At 55.8% G+C, this 22,391-nt stretch overlaps 1 protein-coding gene across 2 annotated transcripts in view; it reads left to right on the top strand.

Annotated features, from left to right (window-relative positions):
- The window catches only part of ITGB2 (integrin subunit beta 2), a 28,304-nt gene that overhangs the window by 5,123 nt on the left and 790 nt on the right, over positions 1-22,391 (top strand). The window contains exons 3-17 of one of the 2 annotated variants that reach the window (XM_059686685.1): positions 1,592-1,764; positions 9,355-9,415; positions 9,665-9,753; positions 10,270-10,450; positions 10,693-10,863; positions 11,730-11,971; positions 12,970-13,125; positions 14,752-14,847; positions 16,016-16,105; positions 16,985-17,125; positions 18,601-18,788; positions 18,901-19,145; positions 19,296-19,512; positions 19,866-20,095; positions 22,008-22,174. In XM_059686685.1, the coding sequence (XP_059542668.1) occupies positions 1,711-1,764; positions 9,355-9,415; positions 9,665-9,753; positions 10,270-10,450; positions 10,693-10,863; positions 11,730-11,971; positions 12,970-13,125; positions 14,752-14,847; positions 16,016-16,105; positions 16,985-17,125; positions 18,601-18,788; positions 18,901-19,145; positions 19,296-19,512; positions 19,866-20,095; positions 22,008-22,174 (2,328 nt within the window). In that variant the 5' untranslated portion in view covers positions 1,592-1,710. The remainder of the gene's footprint in view (positions 1-1,591; positions 1,765-9,354; positions 9,416-9,664; positions 9,754-10,269; positions 10,451-10,692; positions 10,864-11,729; positions 11,972-12,969; positions 13,126-14,751; positions 14,848-16,015; positions 16,106-16,984; positions 17,126-18,600; positions 18,789-18,900; positions 19,146-19,295; positions 19,513-19,865; positions 20,096-22,007; positions 22,175-22,391) is intronic. The other variant, XM_059686687.1, reaches the window with a different exon arrangement.

Raw genomic sequence — 22,391 nt, 5'->3', positions numbered from 1 at the left:
ACCTTTCCTCAGAACAGGGAGGGCTGTGGGTGGAGCGGGGGTCCTTGACAGGTTGCTGGTTGCCATTCGCTTCTATTATTGGCTGGTGGGCGTCTTGGGGACATGGTGCAGGGAGGAGAGGCCTGGCAGGCACAGCCAGGTCCTGGAGCTCCCAGTCTGTGACCTGGGCAGGACTTCCTGTTTTGGCCCAGGGCTCTCTCCTCTGAAAGCTGAAGGTGTCTGGGCCACTCACCCTCCCAGCGGCCAGGTAGCAAGGCCCAGGGGCGTTAGGGAGCAGGCAGACCCCAGCTCCCAGGTCTGAGAAGGGTGTCACGTGGGCTCATCTCAGCTCTGGGGGAGCTGTGATGCCACAGCCCACAGCTCTGATTAGGGGGGAAGAGAAAGGGGCTCAGAAGTGCCCTCGTAGCCTCCGGAACCTGCGGAGCAGGAAACCACGGTGCAGTTGGCTTCCCTCAGCTCGCAGTTGTTAAAAACACCTCTAGCAAGTTTTTCTACAATGGACATATACCTTGGGATCTGCAGCAGCCAGGGTTCTCTAGAGAAACAGCACCAATAGGACGAGCGTGTGTGTGTGTGCAGAGAGAGATTTATTTTTTTATTTTCAGGAATTGGCTCATTGCAGTTGAGAGACCTACCAAGTCAAAACTCTACAGGGCAGGTCAGAAACCTAAGAAACGTTGATGTTGCAACTCAAGTTGGAAAGCCTTCTGCAGGCAAAATCCCCTCTTCCTCCAGAGACCTTGAGGTCTTCCGTTCTCTTTAACAAGGAAGGAAACTGAGGCTGGGAGGGCTGAGGTGGCCTGTCCATAGTCACTCAGCTGCTGAGTGTAGGTTTGAGAGTGTCAACCCTGGGGTCAGGCCGATGTGGCTTTGTAGTTTGGGGAAGGGACTGACCCTTTTGATCCGCTGTGTGGAATGGGGAGCAGGCAGCTTGTCCCCTGGTAGATGCAGCCCAGGGTGCAACGCTCCCAGGTGACCCTCTCTCTGGAAGCTTCCAGTGCGGCGGAGTCATACTACATCGGTCGAGTGTAGCCAACAGGGTGGTGCTGTGGGCAATGCCCAGTCTTGTTCCTGTGAGGTCCACAGTCCTGAGTGGCTATCTGGGCAAGAACCACTGCCCATTGGCAGAAGCTCCCCTGCAGACTGGCCGTGTCTGCTGTGATCCCCATCCCTGCATGCCAGGCCTCCCACAGCCACCGCCCTTCACCCAGGAGGTGTCACAGAGCGAGTCACACCTCTTTCCCTTTGACAGGAGATGTGGGGTTGGGGTGTGATTCGGGTCTTTTGGATGCTCAGATCCAGCCACTCTGAGATGCAGTGACCTCTGTGCCCATGTAGCATGACTCCACTGTCCTGGAAGCTTCCCGACAGAGTGTCACCTGGGAGCATTGCACCCTGGGCTGCAGCTAGAAGTAGTCTTGTTATCGGTGGAAGTGGGGTTCTTGGGGTGCTGTGAGGAAAAGAGTTTCCTGAGGCCCCCACGAGAGGATGGGGTTTTGCGGAAAGCTTTATTGATGATGCAAAATTAAGGGGATTCCCCTCCAAGGTCCCATCTCTGTTTGTCTCGCTATGGAAATGTTGTCTTCAGCAGGGCCAGAATTAAGGGCTCAGCCCAGAGTTCCTGTTCCATATGAAAACACAGTCCAATCCAGCATCTGGCACAAGCTCAGCTTGTGTTCCCAGCTGCAATCCATTGCATGTGGGGGCCCCATGGCCAGGGGCCTTGGAGTTACTTACGGCCACATGGCGATGAAAAAGAAACAGGTGAGCACCCTAGTGAGTGTGGATAAGGGAGCAAAAGAGCAAGCAGGAGAGAGGGAACCCTTTGGGGATTTTAACTTTCCAAGATTTCATGCACTTCTGATGGGGCCCACCCGCTAGCCACTCCATTGTTCCCCAGCTAGACTGGCAGGCACGTACTCCCCCTGCTCCACCTTGACTTCTACTGTGCATGTGCCCATCTCCCCTTTCCCCCTAAAATCCAGTACCAGATGGGGGAGGGCAGGGGCGTTAATCTCTTGGAGGACAATGCTGTGTGAGGCTGTCGCTTCCTGGTGAAGCTTCCCAGGTGACCCACAGTGTCTCACTTCCCTTTACGTTCTTTCCTGAATTGATATTAACTAGCTAGTTACGAGGATAACAGTCTGAAGGGTTTTCTGGTGGCTGAGGAGCTACGGCAGCGTCTAAGGCAGTGGTTCTCAACCTTGGCTGCACATTAGAATCACCTGGGAATCTTTTTAAAATCCTGATTTCTGGGCCCCATCCTCCGGAAATTCTGTTTCTTTGTTATGGGGTGGGGCCACAACATTAGTAACAAAGACACAGAATTTCCGGAGGGATGAGGTCCAGAAATCAGGATTTTAAAAAGATTCCCAGGTGATTCTAATGTGCAGCCAAGGTTGAGAACCACTGGTCTAAGGCCAGCCTCAATGACTTCAAGACCTCACCCAGCCAGGACTCCTGCCTGGGAGGAGCCGTGGGGACAGCAGGCTACTCTGGTGCCTCTGCGAGCATTGGGCCACCTGGGAGAACCCCACTGGGCCACCTGGGAGAACCCCACTGGGCAACCTGGGAGAACCCCACTGGGCCACCTGGGAGAACCCCGAGCAGGGGCCCGGCCGGGTTCTCTCCCAGCGCCTCTGGGGCTGGGGGCACTTGCAGAGTCAGCCCACGGGAGCAGCATTTTAGACAGTGTGGATGTGGCTGTGCTTCGGCTTTGGAGTGCAGAGGCCTCCGAGTGCGATGGACATTCAGTGGGAGTGTGGGGATGGGATGTGTTGAGGTCTCAGCAGAGGGCAGAATTCCAGAATCTGGGAGGCAGTGTTGGAGAAGAGACCAGCCAGCGTTTGTTCAGAGAATGAATGAGTGAGTGAGCGAGCGTGTGGGTGAATGAACCACCTACAAGCCTGTGTTCCATCAGGGAGGGCCGGACGTCGGCGTCTCAGTTCTTCCCGCCACCAGGGAGTAACCGTCCTCAGAAGTGTTGGCAGTAGGAACAGAAACTTCAGGACAATTTCCTCCGCCCCCATAGTTTGGATTTTCGCAGATGAATGGGTATTTCTTAAACCGTTATAAACGTTGACCGTAGAAAGTTTGGAAAATACGAGCAGACATAATGAAGAAAATGGAAAATACTTCTAATTGCACCACCCAGAGAGAGAAACCTGGGCAGTGCTTGCGAACTTACTTTTGCTGGTTTCCCACAGTCAGTTCTTACCGTGAAAACCGAGTCATTCACACGTTCTAATTGCTGCACAGGTTCCGCCGGGCGAGTGTCAGAAATGTTCAACACGTTTGCCATTTGATAGCGAGACAAGAAATCTCATTACCTGACCACTAAGCAGGGTGACTTTCAACCAGTTACTGACCAGGTGCCTTTCCTTGAGGAACTATGGGGTATTGGCCTTTTTGTCATTGGAGAGGAAGATTACCACTCATTTTGTTGTTGTTGTTGTTAATTCTTACCCGAGGATATTATTTCCATTGCTTTTTAGAGAGAGTGGAAAGGAGGGGAAGGTGAAAGGGAGGAAGACAGAGAGAGAGAGAAATATCGATGTGAGAGACACATTGACCAGTTGCCACTCACCTGTACCCTGACTGGGCAGGGACGAACCTGCAACCCAGGTACATGCCCTTGACCAGGAATCAAACATGAGACCCTTAGGTGTGCAGGCTGACGCTCTAACCACTGAGCACACCAGACAGGACACCATTTACTTTTTTTTATCCTCATCTGAGGATATGTGTATTTTTTAATTTATTTTGGAGAGAGAGAAATGAGAAAGAAACATTGATCAGTTACCTTCCTCATATATCCTGATCAGGGGTCAAACCTACAACCTAGGTATGTGCCTTGACCAGGAATCAAGCCCACAACCTTTTGGTGCACGGATGACACTCCAACCAATGGAACCACCAGGTCAGGGCACCATTCATCCTTTTGCATTAGATAGTAATTAAATATTTTCATCCATTCAAATTTTTAATGTACCCATTTGTTGTTTTAGAGTCATCTATCTTCTTGACCTTTTTTCCCCTTAACTTTTAAGCGTAGCCTTCCTTATGGTAAAATACACATTCGTTTATTTCTTCTATCACTTTATTTCCTGAAACGGACTTAACATGCCTGTGTTGAGAGGGGCGTGTTCTTGACAGTCGCCTGGCTCTGGGTGTGCGGTGCTCGGTGAGCAGGCTGCCTGGGGGCTGGTGTGTTCCTGCTCAGCGCCTGCGGAGGCTCCCTCTCACCCCTGCAGGGCCACACACCTTCACCGGGGTCTCCCAGACTCCCTTCTCAAAGCTTCTTAGTGCGTTTAGCGCCCCGTAAACGACACTCCCCATTGGCCTGCCTCTCCCTTTCGGAGTTCCTCGGCTGCCGCCAGACGTTCCCCTTCCAGGTGACCCATTTTCCCTTTTCCCCAGGAAATGGGTTTCAGTGTGACTCCCAGTTTTTGCCTTTGTTTTCTGATTCACCCATTTCCATCCTCATCTGTGTGCTTCCTGCCTCCGTTCCACAGCTCTGCTGCTCTTTCTCTCTCTTCTGGATCCTCTGGCCCTGAAAGGGAATTTTCCTTCCTTCGTGTTCACAATTAGGGCACCTAGGGCATCGGCTTCACGTCCCCGAGGGGCGCAGAGGGCATCACCGCCCTGCGCAGGGGATGTTTGCGTCACCTCCTGGTCTACAGTATCTACTGGTATAGATATGTTCGATTTCCTCTTTAAGACAGCAATTTTCCGCCGGTGTACTGCGGCACACTTGCAAGAAAAAACTTGCAACACCTGACTATTTAGTCAGGGGCTCTGACCTCATTCCCTTAGATTGTCAATTTGAAAATAACAACAGCCAACACAATAGCCACCTGGTGTGACTGAGTCAAAATTATACCTTTTTTTTCTGTCAGATCAGCACAAATATATATATATTGGTGAGCCACAGAATGTTAGTAATTAGTTTATGTGTGCCATGAGATTAAAAAAAAAAGTAAAAGGTGAGAAATTGCTGACTTAAGAGATGATCAGCAGCATTTTAAAATTTCTAATTAATGTGTGTTAGGGAAGGGGGGTCTTGTTTTATTCCATGGGGTCAGAAACTGTTCCTTCAAATTCCTGCTCTCCTACATCACCAATGGTGAAAGTAACAGCTGTGGCAATGTCCCTGCGACTTGAACGATGTCTTCGTGGGGCTGGAGTTTGGGAGGACTGTACGCTGTGTCCTCCTCCATCCTGTGCCCTTTTTGTCCCTGGACCAGTCTGGACCTCTGTGATCCAGGGTGGTGTGTCCCTGCCCCCGCTGGAGGCGAGCCCTGTCCAGTCTCTCTTATGTTTATACTAGAGGCCCAGTGCACAAAATTCATGCACTTGGGCTGGGGGGGGGGCTGTCCCTCAGTCTGGCCTGCACCCTCTCACAGTCTGGGAGCCCTCAGGGGATGTCTGACTGCTGGCTTAGGCCTGCTCCCCATGGTCGGACATCCTTAGCACTACTGCAGAGGCGGGAGAGGCTCCTGCCACTGCCACTGCTCCCGCCAGCTATGAGCCTGTCTCAGGGCTTCTGGCTGAGTGGCGCTCCCCCTGGTGGTCAGTGCACATCATAGCAACCGGTCATTCCACTGTTTGGTTGATTTGCATATTGGCCTTTTATTATATAGGATAAAGCAGATAAAACAGGTCCCATGCTGACACTCTGTCTTTGAGTTTAAAAGGCTGAGGCCTCTTTAAAATCCATTGCCGATGTTTGCTTTTCTTCCCCATAAAACAGCTCTGACTCATCCACCTGGGCGAAGAGGGACCCCTGCCTTCTCTTCCTTCTCACTCTCCTCCCCAGAGCATCATCTCTGCTCACAGCTCCCTGTCGCTTGGTTTGTGGTCTCTTGTCAGCTAGCACTCAGGAGGGCTTATTCTCTGACCCCAGCAGTCAAGGGCAAGCTCTCAGGGCAAGTGCTGACGGTCAGTGTGGCTGTGGCAGCTTGAGTGGCCTCATCTGAGGGTTCGTACTTTGGCAGAGCCTCCATCTTTGACGGGAAGCCTGAACTGACACCAGCTTCTCATCCTGACTCAAACGCAGTGCTTCCCCCTGCTTCTTGCCCAAAGTTGTATTTCTCTTCTAATGTTCCCTTTTTCGTCTGTCATTTACCAAATATGGATATTTTTTCATGTGAGTGAGTATGATTTGGAAGGAGTGTGTGTTCCTTCTGCTGCTCCTCTGCATCTCAGAACCCGACTGGCGCTTTGTTTGTGGTGAGGGAGGACCCCCTGTAGCTGCCTTCATGGGGTGTGGAGGGGGGGAGGGCTCTGGGCCCGGGCTCTGGGGAAGCTGGCTGGTACGGAGGACTTGGGGACACCACCTCCTACAGTTTCCCTCGATTGTGCCATCTCTCTCCTGGTGGGCAGGGTCCAGGTCCTCACTGGCCGGTGGGGCCTGGGGTTTCTCAAAGCGCCTAACTTAGGGATTTGCACCTTGAGTCTTGGTGAGGGGTGCTTCCTGGATCCAGAGAGATTGCGGCCTGGCTGGTGGGAGGGCACTCAGGCCTCTGGCAGAAGAAGGGTGGCAAGGGGCCGCCCATCGGAGGACCACCTCTGGCATGAGCTCTACCGGCCTAGGCTCAGGTGGCCTGGCCGGAGCCTGCGCCCTGCTTCCCCCTGGCCCTGCGCTCTCTCCTTGGCTCAGCCTGGGCCTCCCACTCGCCTGCTCATTCTCCCGCCGGCTGTCCTTGCGAGTCTAGGGCCCTTGGGTGCCAGGTGCCGAGGCCGCTCTACACATGATCACTCTCCAAGCCTGTCCTCTCCAGTCACACAGAGGAAACTGAGGCAGAATGAGCTGCTGAGGCAGGCCTGCCACCCAGGCTCGGGCACTGCGCCTGCTGAGGCAGCCGCAGAACAACGCCCGGAGGAGGGCTTGGTCTCTGTGTGTCCACAACCCGGATTCAGGCAAGGCCCTGGCCTCTGAGGTCTGGTTCTGGCTGGCATGCACAGCCAGTGTGGGCCTGCGCCCCGAGGTCCCATGAGGAGAGTCCTGCCTGGCCCAGCTTGCCCATCGCTGAGAGGAGGGCTGACTCCTGGGCTCCTCAATCTGCCTCCTTCCCTCCATCTGCCCTCTGAGCGCCCAGAGCCACCATGTGCCGGGTGTCCGCCCCCACTCGCCTGTGGGTTGGGGTGAGGCATCCGCAGTGGCTGTCCCTGTGCTGCAGGAAATTAGAAGTAACACTGGGGAGAGGGCAGCCCCCCTACCCACCCCTGCCTGGCTTCCTGTGGTCAAGGTCAGGACCTTGTGGCCTGTGGGCCCTGCCCTAACCAAGGTGCACTCCCCTCACTGTGGGAGGAAGTGCACTGAGCGAAATCGTGCCCAGGTCCTGCTGCTGCTCGGGCCTCAGTTTCCCTGTGTGACGACCTGGGGAGTATACAAGCTGGTTGTGGTGAATATTTGGGGGTTCAGGTCTGTGGCCATAGGAGGGAGGGCAGAGCTGCATTTGCAGGTCCTGCCCCAGACCTGGGGGGATCCGTTCACCTCGCCAGACCACAGCATGGATGGGATGCTTGGGGAGGGGACTCACTGTCTTCTGCTTGGAGCTGCCTCAGCCTCAGAAGTGGGGTGCTATCCTGGGGTCGACTGGACCTTGCACCCTGGGGCAGTGCAGTCAGCTGAGGGTTCAGTGGGCACACTCAGGCACCAGTCCAGCCGCCAACCTTGGGGTGCCCAGATGGAGAGCTGAGACCAGCCTTGGCCTGAGCCCCAGGGCCCATGATTGGGAGTCCACAAATGGGGGGCCCAGAGTGAACTGAAACCGCTTCTCAGGCTGGCCTGCTGTGGCCCAGGAAGCCAGAGAAACAGGAGTTCTGCTTTCAACCCGTTCTGGAAGAATCAAGGGTTCTGCTTTGACATTTCTGGGTCCTAAGTATAACCTTGGTGGGGAGCCTCAAAAAGACAGGAACTTGGGCAGGGTGGGAGAGGAGTGGGGAGGGAAGGATCCACCCACAGGGTGCACCCAGAGACCCACAGCAGGGACCACACTCTCCCAGAATCCTACAGGCCACGGCAGGAGCCACGCAGGCCCCAGAACAGGCAGGTGGGCTCTGGGTTGGGCCTCTGCCAGCCTGGGTAGACCCATACCGACTGGGGGCTCTGAGGCCTCCCTAGAGGCCCACCACCACCTGGAGGCAGGGTGTTGGCGGCAGGGCGCCCCAGGAACCTCAGAGGCCCGCCCCGGGGAGAGCAACTGGCATTTGCATTACCTCCAGGGTGAGCTGCGTTGATGTTTGCTTCTGATAAAGAACAGCTCCTTCCTGCCTGCCACCTCCTGGCTGCCGGCTTCTCAGCACCTTCTCCGCTTCCTTGGTGTCAGATAAAAGGTCACAGTCAGCTGCAGGGTTCTCAGAGCTGGAGACCACTCACCCAGGAAGCCCAGCCTCCCCTCCCTGGTGTTCTGAAGGGTCATTGCTGCTTTGTGCCCAGGCTGGGTCTGCAGCCCCGGCGACTTCCTTTTTCTGGCCCCTGCCCGGTGGGCGGTGGGTGAGAACCAGAAAGGAACTAGAACGCCAGGCCTCCGACCCTGCAGCCACATCGTGCCTCTGGGAGCATCAGCAGTGACCACTGCATGAGCCACTTTCCTCGATGCCCTGTCCGCGCCTCCCCCCTGGCACTGGGTTTGTAAAGACGGCAGGTGTACATCAAGGAAAGCAAAATAATGGCCAGCTACAGCTCGTGCCTTGGACAGGCAGGTCGCGGCTCTGCATAGCCCTCCCTCGCTCCTCAGTGCAGGAGCGCCCCAGGTGCAGAGCGCCTTCTCTGCTGCCGCCACCTGCCCGAGGGAGCTCAGTGCTCAGTTCACTGAGGACTCAGGGAGAACAAAGGGCGCCACGGCCCTGACCCAGCGTGTGTGGCACCAAGTGTGTGTGTGGTAGGTATGCATTTGTTTGTGATGTGTGGGGTGTGTGCACACATGTATGCATGTGTGAGATGTATGGCTTATGTGTGTGCATGTGTGTTCCCTGTGTGAATATGCATATGATGGTGTGATGGGTATGGAGGTGTGTACGTGCATGTGTGCACCTGTGTGCACTTGTGTGGTGTGGGTGTGGGTGTGGGTGTGGGTGGACAAGTACAAGTGGACCCATGTGTGCTATTGGCCTGAGGCCCCCTCTCTGCTCATCCTTGGAGGCCGGCAGGTCAGGGGTCTGATAGCTGCCTTGCAGGGCAGTCACGAAGACAGGCCTGTGCTGGCCTCACCCAGATGCCAAACGCCTCCCGCAGCAGGGACAGGGCCTCCTGGCTCTGCATCTCCAGGCTCGTGCGGAGGGCTCCGTGGGTGGTCAGCCCCAGACTCTGGGTGTGAGGACCTGTCACTGAGACCCGTCCCTCCACAGGAAATGCTGCGGCAGCACGCCCTGCTGCTCACCCTGTGGGCTCTGCTCCTCCTCGGGTCTGGTGAGTTCTGTGGGACATTCCTCGTCAGGAATGACGGGTCCTGCCCGCCAAGCCTCCAGGAGTCCCCTCCCTGGATCCTGGCAGACACACACCCCTGGTTGACCCCATCCTTCCTGGTGCTTCTGCTATCCCTCCTTCTCCTTCCACACCCTGCTAGCGGGCTTGGCCATTTGTCCACCCCGTCCATGATAGCAGCCCCTTGTGCCAACCGGCTTTGATGAGACAGAGCCGGTCTCATCTCGCCCCCAGTCCTCTCCCAGGAGTGCAACAAGTACAAGGTCAACACCTGCCGGGACTGCATTGAGTCGGGGCCCGGCTGCGCCTGGTGCCTGAAGCCGGTAAGAGCTTCCTTCCTGGCCAGTCCTTCCACCTCCCGGGCTGGACCCCCTTTCTCTGCCTCTGAAACTGCGGGCACCCAGGACCATCCCAGGCCCTTTCCTAGCGGGACAGGAGCAGAACCTCTGTGAACAGGTCTCAGGGTGGCTGACTCACAGAGAGACAGACAGACAGGCCCAACCCCTGTCCTAGGGCATCTTGGAGGCTAACCAGAAAGGGAGGCTGTGCTAGGTCAGGACAGGCCCCATGTGGGCTGCTGCTGGAGGCAGTCGCCGACTGACTGCCCCCACACTCTGATGTGGTCTGGGAGCTTGAGGGAGAAGCTATCGGAGATGGGTGTCTCCCTGGGGACTGTCCAGCTCCCCACCTCCTCCCTGTATCATAAGGATGCTTGTCTTGAGTGCCAGGGCAAACGAGGAGGGTCAGCCTCTTCAAGTGACCCTGCAGGTCAGCCTCACGCAACGCCCACAGCGTGGGCCCCCCCTATTTCTCCTCCTTCTTCGTGACTCCCCTCCCAGAACTTCTCCAGGCCAGGGGAGCCCGACTCCGTTCGCTGTGACACGAGAGTACAGCTGCTGTCTAAGGGCTGTGCAGCCGATGACATCATGGACCCCAGAAGCCTCGCTGAGACCACAGAGAACCAGCAGGGGGGCCAGAAGCAGCTGTTCCCACAGAGAGTGAAGCTCCACCTGAGACCAGGTAGGCTTGGTTAGGACTGGGGTTCTGTGGCTGGGGACCCGGGTGTCTTTCAGCCCTATGTTCTGTGTAGAAAGGAGGAAAAAATCACCTGGAAAACACCCTTCTATTCCCCTCTCAGAAGGCCAGGTACTCCTGGCCGAGTAAAGGTTCTGATAAGTCCTGCAGCCAGCAGCCCGAGTAACCATTTACACCAGCTTTGCCCAAACCAACTTGCCCCTCACTCTCTCCCATCCCCACGGCAGGTCAGGAGGCTGTGTTCAATGTGACCTTCCGGCGCGCCAAGGGCTACCCCATCGACTTGTACTACCTGATGGACCTGTCCTACTCCATGCTTGATGACCTCATCAACGTCAAGAAGCTGGGGGGTGACCTCCTCCGGGCCCTCAACGAAATCACCGAGTCTGGCCGCATTGGTGAGGTCAACCCACCGAGTCCTGCTAGACTCTCAGCTGGCCCTGCGGCCCACACACCTCCTCCCACCCACGTCCTGAGGGACAGGGGCTGGGGGCTTCATGCAGTGCTCCTGTGTGCATCCTCACCAAGGCCATACCCGGGGCCGGCTCTCCTGACACTGCCCCCCACTCCTCTCCCTCCGTCTCCTTTTGTTTGTTCTTCAATATGTTTGAAAGACAACAGTCCTACAGTGCTAGTTATTAAAAACTAAAGATCACAAACATATATAGACTGCAGAGTAATCACAGCGTTAATGAAATAACCACACACACACACACACACACACACACACTCACACACAGCCCTGACCTCAGGGCCAAGGGGCCTCAGCGCTTGACAAGCAGGGACTCGTTTACAAAGTGCATGTGTGTGAGGGAAATGGAACATCCCACCCTCATCTCTGCCCCCCTCGGGGCGGTTGTCTCCATATGTGGGGACACACACACACTCACATACATACCTAATTACAGTGGGGCCTTGACTTACGAGTTTAATTCGTTCGGAGACCGAGCTCGTTAAGGAGCTCGTTAACTCAAATTACTCTGTCAACTCAATGCAAAAAATCGGAGGAGAGACAGCTGGTATCTCAAAAAACTCGTTAGTCGGGACACTCGTAAGTCAAGGCCCCACTGTACAGATGTGCACACACTTGGACACACACACCCCACGGGCGATCTTACCTTCTCCCCTGCTCTGTACCAAGTAGGGAAACCAAGGCTCTTCCACCCTTATGGCCTCCCCCCCCCCCCCCCCCGGGCTTGTGGCCCTGTCCTCCCACCGCCTGGTGCCACCTCTGCCTCCCACACTTACCCCTGCTGTCCCTCAGGCTTCGGGTCCTTTGTGGACAAGACAGTGCTCCCCTTTGTCAACACGCACCCCGAGAAGCTCCGGAACCCGTGCCCCAACAAGGAGAAGGAGTGCCAGCCCCCGTTTGCCTTCAAGCATGTGCTGAAGCTCACGGACAACTCCAACCAGTTCCAGACAGAGGTCGGGAAGCAGCTGATCTCTGGGAACCTGGACGCCCCTGAGGGCGGGCTGGATGCCATGATGCAGGTCGCAGCCTGCCTGGTAAGGCCCTGTCCCTGCCCCGTCCCCGGATCTCCCCGATGGGGACCTCAGTCCCACAACCACAGGAGCCACCTTCACCTTGAGCACCTTAGGGCACCCTCCAGTCACCCAGAAATGTCACTATTAGTTGTGGTGTGGGGAACATCTTCTCAAGCCTAAATATAAGCAAAGGATCTTGTATGCCCACCGAGCAGTCAGATCCTGGAGGTTCCTGGAGCAGAATCACCCCAACCTCCGCCCCCCGGGAAATAAGGGCGTCCTCCGAGGCTCTACCATGTTGTGTGGCTTAGGCGGCCATGTCTGGCCTGTCCCTACCCCAGTGGCCTCCCCTGCCCCTGGCTGCCCACTCACCTGCGGAGTCCTGCCTCGTCGGCCCACTCACTGGATTTATGATGTAAATAGTACAATACCACCAACCCCATGTTTTTAACCACTCAGTCCTGATCCTTTGCAAACTGGCTTCCAATCCTCCAGCTTCTCTGCAGATTGTCCCTGCATTGCAGGCACACACATCATTTGCATGTGATGACATAGTGATAACACGCGTGTGGCAAATGTGCCTGACTCATCTCCCGTTTCGGGGCCCTTGAGTTCTTTGCTCTTTGTGTCTGCAGTGTTTTTACGTTGTGATACACATTTCTACGAGTATTTTCTTTTCTTCTTTGGGAATCGTTCCTTCGGATTTAGGCTCAGGTCTGCACTGATTGGGCCTCAGAGGACTACGTGTTTTCATATAAACAGGCATTGCAGTCCCCTCAGTGTCTGTCCTACACATTCACTGGGCATTTGGGAACTTGTCATTGTAGAGATGTACCTCCAGCCCCAGGCCCTGGAACCTGGACCCGAGTTGAGAAGCTGGTCCCGGCCTGGGTTCTGTCTCTGGGTCGTCCCACCTGGAACCCCCCCAGGGGGGAGGAGGGCACAGCACCTTGTCAACTCTCCTCTGTGAGGGCCCCACGGAGGAAACTGAGGCAGGTAACCCGCCTTCTCTTTCTCAGGAGGAAATTGGCTGGCGCAATGTCACACGGCTGCTGGTGTTCGCCACGGACGATGGCTTCCACTTTGCAGGCGACGGGAAGCTGGGAGCCATCCTGACCCCCAACGATGGCCACTGCCACCTGGAGGACAGCATGTACAAAAGAAGCAACGAGTTTGTGAGTGCCCCTCCCCGGGGTCCTCGTTGGGAGGGGACATAGCACAAGGGACTGCAGAGGAAACACTGGGCCGAAAGGGGAAGTCCAGGGGTGTCTATAGATCTATCCAGGGAGACCGGAGACCAAGGTCACTCCAGGCCAGCTGAGAGAGCACATCTGGAGAGTCAGAGGGGTGGGAAAGGGGGGTGCATCGCGGGCCTGAGCCACCACCTTTCACCTGGCCTGCTGCGAATGATGCTCTGCACCCTGAAATCGTAAACTCTGGGTGCTGCGAAGCACCTCTGAGATGGTACAACTCAGGCGATCTCCACCCAGAGCCTATAGATGCAGGGGAGGGTGTTGGTGGGTAGATTTCAGGGGTCCACAACTTGGACAGGAAAGAGACATCACCTGAGGTTCTGGTGAACCTCTGCCTGAAACTGAGACTGTCTCTCATTTATGAAAATAAGGTGCCCGGTGCTGGGGGTGGTGGGTGAGGTTTTGCCCCTGATAGAAGTCCGAGGGATTCCCTGCACCGCACAAGCACAGAGACTCCAAGATTATGTTCACTCTCATCTCTACGTTGCACGTCAGGGAGTGGTGACTGGCCGTTACGTTTCTTCTTTAGGGCACTGCTCAAAAGCAGGCCACATGTTTAACATTTTCATGTCAACGGATGGCTGTCGGTGCCAATTCCATGCCAACGGGAATCACGACGTGCAAACAGCTCAATTATGATAAAGCATGACTGTGAGGTTGCCCAGGGTGGCCCCTCAGCCCTGGTGTTGCAGCTTGGCACCCCTCGGGCTAGACACTCTGCTCTGCTCCAGTCCGCAGTGGCCCAGTCTGCTGAGTGGCTCCGCGCTGCTCAAGGGTTAGCAGCTCCACACAGGGAAACACAGCCTTTGGTGGAAAGGGAAAATGCCTCCCCAACCAGGCTAGAGGGGAGCTGACTTATACAGAGAGATGTCCCTGCCCCTGATCATTGATTGGTTCCTTCTCAGGCAAATGAGGATTCCAAATCCTCACAGTTTGATTGGTCCAAAAAGCACTATCCTGATTGGTCAGAATGGAGCCACTCTGATTGGTCAGGGAAGATGCTGATGGGGATCTATCCGTGTAGCGCCAATTGGACCTGGAAAGTCTCAGTCCAACTAGTTGAAACACAATTCCAGGAGCTTCTTTATGAGGACTGCCTCTGATGGCAGGAGCGCAGTGCAGGCAAGAGGGGGAAAAGAGGATCATCTGTAATATTTTCAACAATAAAGATGAATTTTTTTAAAAAAAAGAGGCAGGCAGTTTAGTACAGGTTTCTCCCTGAAGTGTGTCATGCATGACAGGCCCCTGTTCAGTAATGGCTTCTAGGTTCTGTTTTTAAATTTGAGCCCAGTTACACTAAGAGCCCTTCTTGCAAGTTATTGCTGGGCTCAGTGTTACCATTCTTCACTGTGTTTTGATATCACTGGTTTCCCTCTGAATCCTGCTATTTTATGCATTTGTCAATATCATTCGGAAGGACTCCATGGACAGCACGTGGACGGGCTCAGCCTCTGGGCCCCGGGCAGTCCCCTCTGCTGCGTGGTGTGGGTGGTTGGCCTGGGCAGCTTGCCTGGCCCTGGGCTACCTGACTGGGTGTCTCCTCTTCAGGACTACCCATCCGTGGGCCAGCTGGCACATAAACTGGCTGAAAACAACATCCAGCCCATCTTTGCTGTAACCAAGAAAATGGTGAAAACCTATGAAGTAAGTGGCCTTGAGGTCTTGAGCAATAGGGCAGGATAAAGCCATTTCAGCGTTGCCACAGGCTGAGTTCTGCTTCTGCGTGCCGGGCGGGCGTCTGGGGCAGGAGGCCACGCAGGGCCATGGGTTTCGGAGCATGAACACTGTGTGGTTAGGGAGTTCGAGGCCTCTTTCTGCCACATGATATTTCTGTGTGGATGAAAGAGGATGGTTTCCCTTGAAATTTAGCATATCTGTGGCATACATCTTGGCATTGGCTCTGACATTTTCATTTTGCTTCGACATAGCAAGTGTTGTGGATTAGTCCCGCTTTCTCAAACCACAGCAGAGACCCACAGCTGGGGTGGGGGCGGGGGGGAGGGAGTGGGTGGTGGAGGCTGGAGGGGGTTGGTGGCCAGGCTGTAATGGCCCTCGTGAGATCCATGGAGGTGACTGAACTCCACTCTGGCGAGTCACAGCAGGCCTTTGAGGCAGGAAATTGACCCAACCATCAATTCTGTAAGAGAAAGTGTTGGAGCAATCATCCATGAGTGATGGTGAGACCCTCGAACCAGGCTAAGGCGAGTGTGTGGGAGGAAGTGGCCAAAGGTTCCCTGGAGGCTGGCCTCAGGTCTGCCTGCATTATAGGTGCTCGGGCCTGCTAACCCACGGACATAGCTGAACCAGCTGACCCTGGCCTGCTGGAGCAGATTATCACATTATTCCTAACACGATCATTATTAAAATTGAATTACATCAACTCATTGAAATGCTCCAAACTTACCCCTAGCCCCTGCTTTGGCATATTTCCAATAACCTGTGCCCTGATTGTTTCTGCCGGTCATATCTGCGTGGTGGGAACACTGTCCAAGCCACATCTCTCCACAGCTCTATGTTCAGTGATATCAGTAGTGTGAAATCCACCCAGGGGGAGTATTTACACCAAGGAAATTGGCAAATGCTACAACTCAGGGTTTTTCCCCCTGAGAACCCGATGTTAACAATTTACCAGCACACCACTGACCATGCGCTGTCTTAACTGAAGACTGTAAGAATTCGGGTGGAGGGGGTGACAGTTTGAATCATCTTACAGGCAAGAAGGAACCCTCCGGGGTGTTGCCAACCAGTAGATGTGAGGTCTCCATGGCCCCAGAGTTCCACCTGTGACCCACCTGGTCTTCTTGCCTTGTAGAAGCTCACCGAGATCATCCCCAAGTCGGCAGTTGGAGAGCTGTCAGAAGATTCCAGCAACGTGGTCCAGCTCATTAAGGATGCCTACAATGTGAGTCCTGGGTGCTTTGCTGGGGGCCAGACACTCAGCACAGATGCCACCCCCTGAAGGTCAATAAAAGGGTGGTCTGGACAGGAGTGCATTGCAGGCAACACCCTTGGGCCTTGTCAACAAACTGGCCCTGGGCTTCCCACAGGGCAGCTGTGTCCTATCGTGTTGATGGCGTGGTATGGGCCACATCTGACCCTCCTCACCAGTGCCTTCTCTGAAACATGGACCCCAGGTTCATGGCCAAAGGTCCTGATGGCCTCCCCGAGCCAAGCTCACGGGAGCACCCGATACACACTGAAGCCATTGACTTTAGTTAGAGCCCCATTAAGGAGGTTCTGATGGCTCCTTGTATGCTCTTGGAGCCCTGTACCCCCAAAACGGGACCTCCTGCACCCCAGCCACTGCCTGTGGATGTTCCCATATTTCCTCAAATGATGCTCATTCACCATCTTTCTGCCCTCCCCCCTCCCCCACTCTTTCTTTTTCTCTATTTCTCCCCCTCTTTTTTTTTGTCTCTCTGACTGTCTTTCTGTCTCATTCTCTCTGTCTCCCATGCACTTAAATAGTTTTCCACTCCTACCTGTGCCAGGCACTGGGGATTCAGTGGTGAGTGGGATGGCCAAGCCCCTATTCTCATGGGGGTTGTGGTCAGTCTCCACGTTGGTCCTTTCATTGGCCTGTCTTGAGGGCAGGGCCGTGGTGTTGGTAACCCCCACACTTGCTGCACGGACACAGGACCAAGCACCTACCCAGCTCTCAGTGTGCCTGTGGGCGAAGGGAGAGGGATGCGAAATGGGAAGGTGTGCAAACGCATCGCCTGGAAAGGCCTGGGGATAGCAGAACGGTCCTCCTTACTCAGCAGCCACTCTTTGCCCGCAGAAACTCTCCTCCAGAGTCTTTCTGGACCATAACAACCTCCCCGACACCCTGAGAGTCACCTACGACTCCTTCTGCAGCAACGGAGTTTCGCAAGTCAACCAGCCGAGAGGGGACTGTGACGGCGTCCAGATCAACGTTCCGGTGAGGTTCCACCCCAACATGCCCCCAGGGACAGCTAGAAGGAAGTGCACCCAGGTGTAAGGGAGGGGCTCAGGAACAAGTCAGGGGCAGGAGCCCAAGGCCCACCAGAGGTCCAGTCCCCTTCCTTTAAAATCCCCGAGGAGGCGAAATGGTGGAAGTTTGTATCGTACCTGTTCAGGGGGAGCAGGTGCGGCACTTAGCACCGTCCTCCGCAGGAGCACCCTCATTATCAACACCAAAGACGTCCCTAGTGTAGCCATAATGACCGCGAGGTCTGCAGCGCCCCCTGGGAGCAGACGCTGGAACAGCGTGTCCCCGCAGAGAAGGACCCTCCTTTCACATACTACGCGTCTGGGTTGGGTTTCCTGATTTATGGTTTTGTTTGTTTGCTGAAAACATTAAAGCATGGGCCAAGCAGATGAATAGAAATAAGCACTGGCTTATTTCCCTCCTCGTATTTCAAATTGATTATGACCACAACAATTAAATTTTTCTTTCACTGGCTGCGAACTAATATTTAGCAAAATAGTTGCTTGTATTACATTTTACAACATGGGATGAGGATTTCTTCAAACGTTACTTACTAAATGTTACCTGTGAATTTTTACCAAAATATCTCCTTCTTGCCCTACGTGCTTGCTTCTTTTACACACATTTTCCCTGACATTTCTGCTTTTTGGTAATGTACCGTCTGGAAATTCATTAAAATTGATTTGGGGGTGCCTTTGCTCTCTTTTAAAAAAAATTTTTTTTATTGATTTCAGAGAGGAATGGAGAGGGAGAGAAAGACAGAAACACCAATGATGAGAGAGAGTCATTGATTGGCTGCCTCCTGCATGCATGGAGCCCACAGCTGGGGCATGTGCCCTGACCGGGAATCAAATAGTGACCTTCGGGTTCATGGTCGACAATCAACCACTGAACCTAGGCTGGGCAGGGGGTGCCTTGCTCTCGACAAGCTGGCGCTCCCTGAAGCTCAGTGCTGGTGACCACTTCAAGTGTGCGTGCGGCTGGTGGGGACTCTGCTCTGTCCCACTCCTTCCTCCCAGGCATGATCTTGACCATTTATTCAAGGTCAGAACACAATTCTGCACTCAGAACTTAGGACCTCCTGTGGGATTCGGGCACCTCAGCATGCTGGACTTAGGGACAAAGTATATGTTCTTTACAAAGTCATTTTAAAATCCTTTAGAACGCTTGTGCAATAGAAAGTATCCTAAGAACCATCCCCCCGGCCCAAGTCCCAGCCAGAGACGGGGGTCAGTGGGTCAGGGAGCCCCATGCGCCTGCTACTGCCATGTTCCAGTATCTCGCCGTTTTCTCATCTCTAGTCCCAAGTTCCAGAGAAACCCCTAGCGTTCAGCGTTCTCTCCCTGCCCCGACCTCCATCGACTCCCTCTCGGGACCCTGAGGCCGGCATCCTTCGTGCCTGGCAGCAGGGTCCTGACCTCTCCTGCGCCCTGTTCCCCACACAGGTCACCTTCCAGGTGAAGGTCACGGCCACAGAGTGTGTCCAGGAGCAGTCTTTTGTCATTCGGGCGCTGGGCTTCACAGACACGGTGACCGTGAGCATCCTTCCCCAGTGCGAGTGCCAGTGCCGGGACCGGACGCAGGACCGCAGCATCTGCGGTGGCAAGGGCTCCGTGGAGTGTGGCATCTGCAAGTGAGCCCCCCCACCCCCACCCACCCCCACCCCCACCCTCTGGGGCAGGAGCCACAGGCAGCAGGAGCGGGCCCTGTGGGAGGGGGCCTGAGCGGTGTCCCTCCTGTTCCAGGTGCGATCCTGGCTACATGGGGAAGAACTGTGAGTGCCAGACTCAGGGCCGGAGCAGCCAGGATCTGGAAGGAAGCTGCCGGAAAGACAACAGCTCCATCATTTGCTCGGGGCTGGGGGACTGCATCTGCGGGCAGTGCGTGTGCCACACAAGCGACGTGCCCAACAAGAAGATCTTTGGGCAGTTCTGTGAGTGTGACAACATGAACTGCGAGCGCTACGATGGCAAGATCTGCGGAGGGAGCGGTGAGTTCTCAGGGGTGGTGCTGGGGACAGAGGGACAGACAGACCCCCAGGAGCAGGTCCTGGGTTTGGGCCCTGGTGAGTGGAAGGCCAGCTGGCGGGGGGGCTGGCACCGGGAGGGGGTGACTCTGCGGTGACCCCGCTGTCTCCCAGATCGTGGGGAATGCCGCTGCGGCAAGTGCCTCTGCAAACCGGGCTTCGAGGGCTCGGCCTGCCAGTGCCAACGGTCCACAGACGGCTGCCGAAAGGGGGGGTCCGTGTGCAGCGGCCGCGGCCAGTGCCTCTGCAACGTGTGCCAGTGCGACAAGGAGTACCTGCTGCCCTTCTGTGAGGAGTGCCTGGGCTGCTCGTCACCCTGCAGCGAGTACATGTAAGTGCTCCCTCCACCAGACCGGTGCGCGTGCCAGCTCCCAGCAGAAACCCACCGCCCCGCTGAGGCCCCAGGGGGAGGCGGGGGCCTTCCGCACGCCTGCTGCTGTCCTTCAGCTCCGGGTCGCTGCCCATCTTGGACCCCATCTGTCAGGCTTCCAGGTCCCAGGGGCTCTGCCCACCTCCCTCCCCAGAGCATCACCTCCTCCCCCAGCCACACAGGCACCAGTGTCAGCCCCACAGCACCCAGGACCAGCCCCACCTGCCACCCTGGTGCCCAGACTGGCACTCTCTCATGCTTCACACCATCTCCCTCCCGGTCTCTCGCGTGCTCACACAGTGGCTCTCCCACAGCTACTGTGCCGAGTGCCGGAAATTCAACAAGGGCCCCTACATGAAGAACTGCACTGAGGCATGTCAGGGCCTGAAAGAGCCGAGAGAGCCCCCTAATCCGGGTCGGTCCAATAACCCCAAGCTGACCCGGAAGTGCAGGGAGCGGGACTCAGAGGGCTGCTGGCTGACCTACACGCTGTGGCAGTTGGACGGGAGGAACACATATGAAATCCTCGTGGACGAGATGCGAGGTGAGGCCCTGCCAGGTGGGACATGGGGGCCGGAACTCTGGCTGCTGCGCAGGGCCCTCTCCTTGTGCGAAGGCCGACTGGCGGGGTCAGGAGGGCGTCCCGGACTGTGGTCCGCCTGCCCCAGACCCTCTCCCCGTCTCTGACCTCACCTCCTGGTGCATGATGGGCAGTGGATGGACTGTGCCCTTGGCTCAAGGGGACAGGACGCCACTGGAGGGAATTCATGACCCAAGCTGGTGGTCACCCCGGACACTGACCCGGTCCTGGAGCCCTATCCAGGGACAGCTATGTGGCCTGAGGTGGACAATTTGCATGCTCAGAGCTCAGCCCTGGAGTGGGGGTCCAGGGGCCCTGAGCGACCAGGTGCCGCATTTCCCAAGCGCTGCTCACTGTCTGCTTGCTCAGCTCGGGGTCAGTACCAGGCCCAAAAAATGGTGAAGGGCATGGAAACACCAACCCTGTCATCACGGGTTTCATGTGCAATGGGTTTGGACCCCCTCCACCAACACCCCAGAACACTAGCGCCATGATGGGGAGGAGGGGGGCCTCCGGCTGGGGACCCAAGGTGCAAAGGCCACGTCAGCGGATGCTTCCTGAGGTCAGAGGTTAACAGGTCTCTCCGAGGACGACACATTGCAGCTCAGAGCAGAGGATGAGAGCATCCAGACATGGGGACAGAGGGTGTGCCGTCAGAGGCCTGTCCTTCGAGGACCCTGGGAGCCCTGGGAGGCCGTCGGGTCTCTTTTCAAACATAGTCAGAAGCCCTTAGCAGAATTTCAGGAGCGTGAGGGAACACGTCTGAACCGTGTTTTCAAAAACCAGACGCAGACCCGTCAGGGAGGAGGGGAGGGCGAGTGAACATAGGACTTCGAGGGGCCAGGTGGACACAGACCTGGATGGGCTGCTTGAGGTCCAGTGGCTAAATGTGAAGATGGATGGGGTGGGTTGGGCTGGGTCCTGGAGTATTGAGAACAGGGGAGGGACCTGCCCATAGATGGAACACGGGGACCTAATCAGGAGAAATGAGGGGCAGGGGCAGGATCCACAGGCCATGACAGGTGGTGGGTTAGGTTAATTTCCAGGGGGTACATGGGGTGACAGTGACAAAGCATATGTGGGATGCTGGGACTTATGGTAAACAGAGTCCCATGGGATGGTTTAAGGTAGCAGTTCTCAACCTGTGGGTCGCGACCCCTTCGGGGGTCGAACGACCCTTTCACAGGGGTCACCTAAATACATCCTGCATATCAGATATTTACATTATGATTCATAACAGTAGCAAAATTACAGTTATGAAGTAGCAATGAAAATAATTTTATGGTTGGGGGTCACCACAACATGAGGAACTGTATTAAAGGGTCGCGGCATTAGGAAGGTTGAGAACCACTGGTTTAAGGGCTTTAGACAGGCAGCATGGGGAGCCCACAAACTCTCAGCACCCCCACCCTGTTCCCTCTCAAAGAGGCAGAGGGGACACGAGCTGGGATGCCCGGCCGCTCGCACGACTGCACATGGGCCAGCAGTGCACCATGGCCCTTGCAAGACTGAGACCTTCTCTTGGCTCCCTTCCCTACAATGAGCCCTCGTGTGGCCTCGAGAGCGCAGCCTGTTCACAACCCATGTCCCATCCATGCTCTGCCTGGTTGGCTGGTAACCTGGGCCCTCTTTCTCTGTAAACAAGAGTCCTCACAGATGCATTTGGAACTGCATGGCCTGGCCTTGTCCCCAGCCTTGCCTTGACCTGGAGCGAGTCAGGTTGTTCGCTCAACTACCGGTGGCTGCAAGCTCTGTCCACCTGAGCACTGTGTGGTGACCTGGGAGGTGGGGGGGGGGGGGGGTGGGGACACACACAAGGCCTGATTCTTGGGGAGGGCCTGACACTCAGTGTGCATGTGCTTCCTCCTCGCCTTAGAGTGTCCAAAAGGTCCCAACGTAGGCGCCATCGTGGGTGGCACCTTGGCAGGAGTCGTGCTGATCGGCGTCCTCCTGCTGGTCATCTGGAAAGCCCTGACCCACCTGACTGACCTCAGGGAGTACAAGCGCTTTGAGAAGGAGAAGCTCAAGTCTCAGTGGAACAACGTGAGTGGCCATCCCCGGGGGCCCGAGGCGGCTGGTCCCGAGTGGAGGGTCTTGCCCTCCGGCCCTTATGTAACCCCCTCACTTGGCTTCCACCTGTCCCCCATCCTCAGAGCTGCTGAGTGCAAGCCCTGCCAGTGGGACTAGAACCTGCAGGAAGGTCACCCGATCTAAGCTCTTCCCTTCCCTGCGCTCACAAGTCTCATTTGCTTTTCTCACC

Source organism: Myotis daubentonii, chromosome 3 (genome assembly GCF_963259705.1).
Source record: "Myotis daubentonii chromosome 3, mMyoDau2.1, whole genome shotgun sequence".
Classification (NCBI taxonomy): domain Eukaryota; kingdom Metazoa; phylum Chordata; class Mammalia; order Chiroptera; family Vespertilionidae; genus Myotis; species Myotis daubentonii.
The sequence above is the reverse complement of the archived record's forward strand: the minus strand, read 5'-3'. Positions and strand labels throughout refer to the sequence as shown.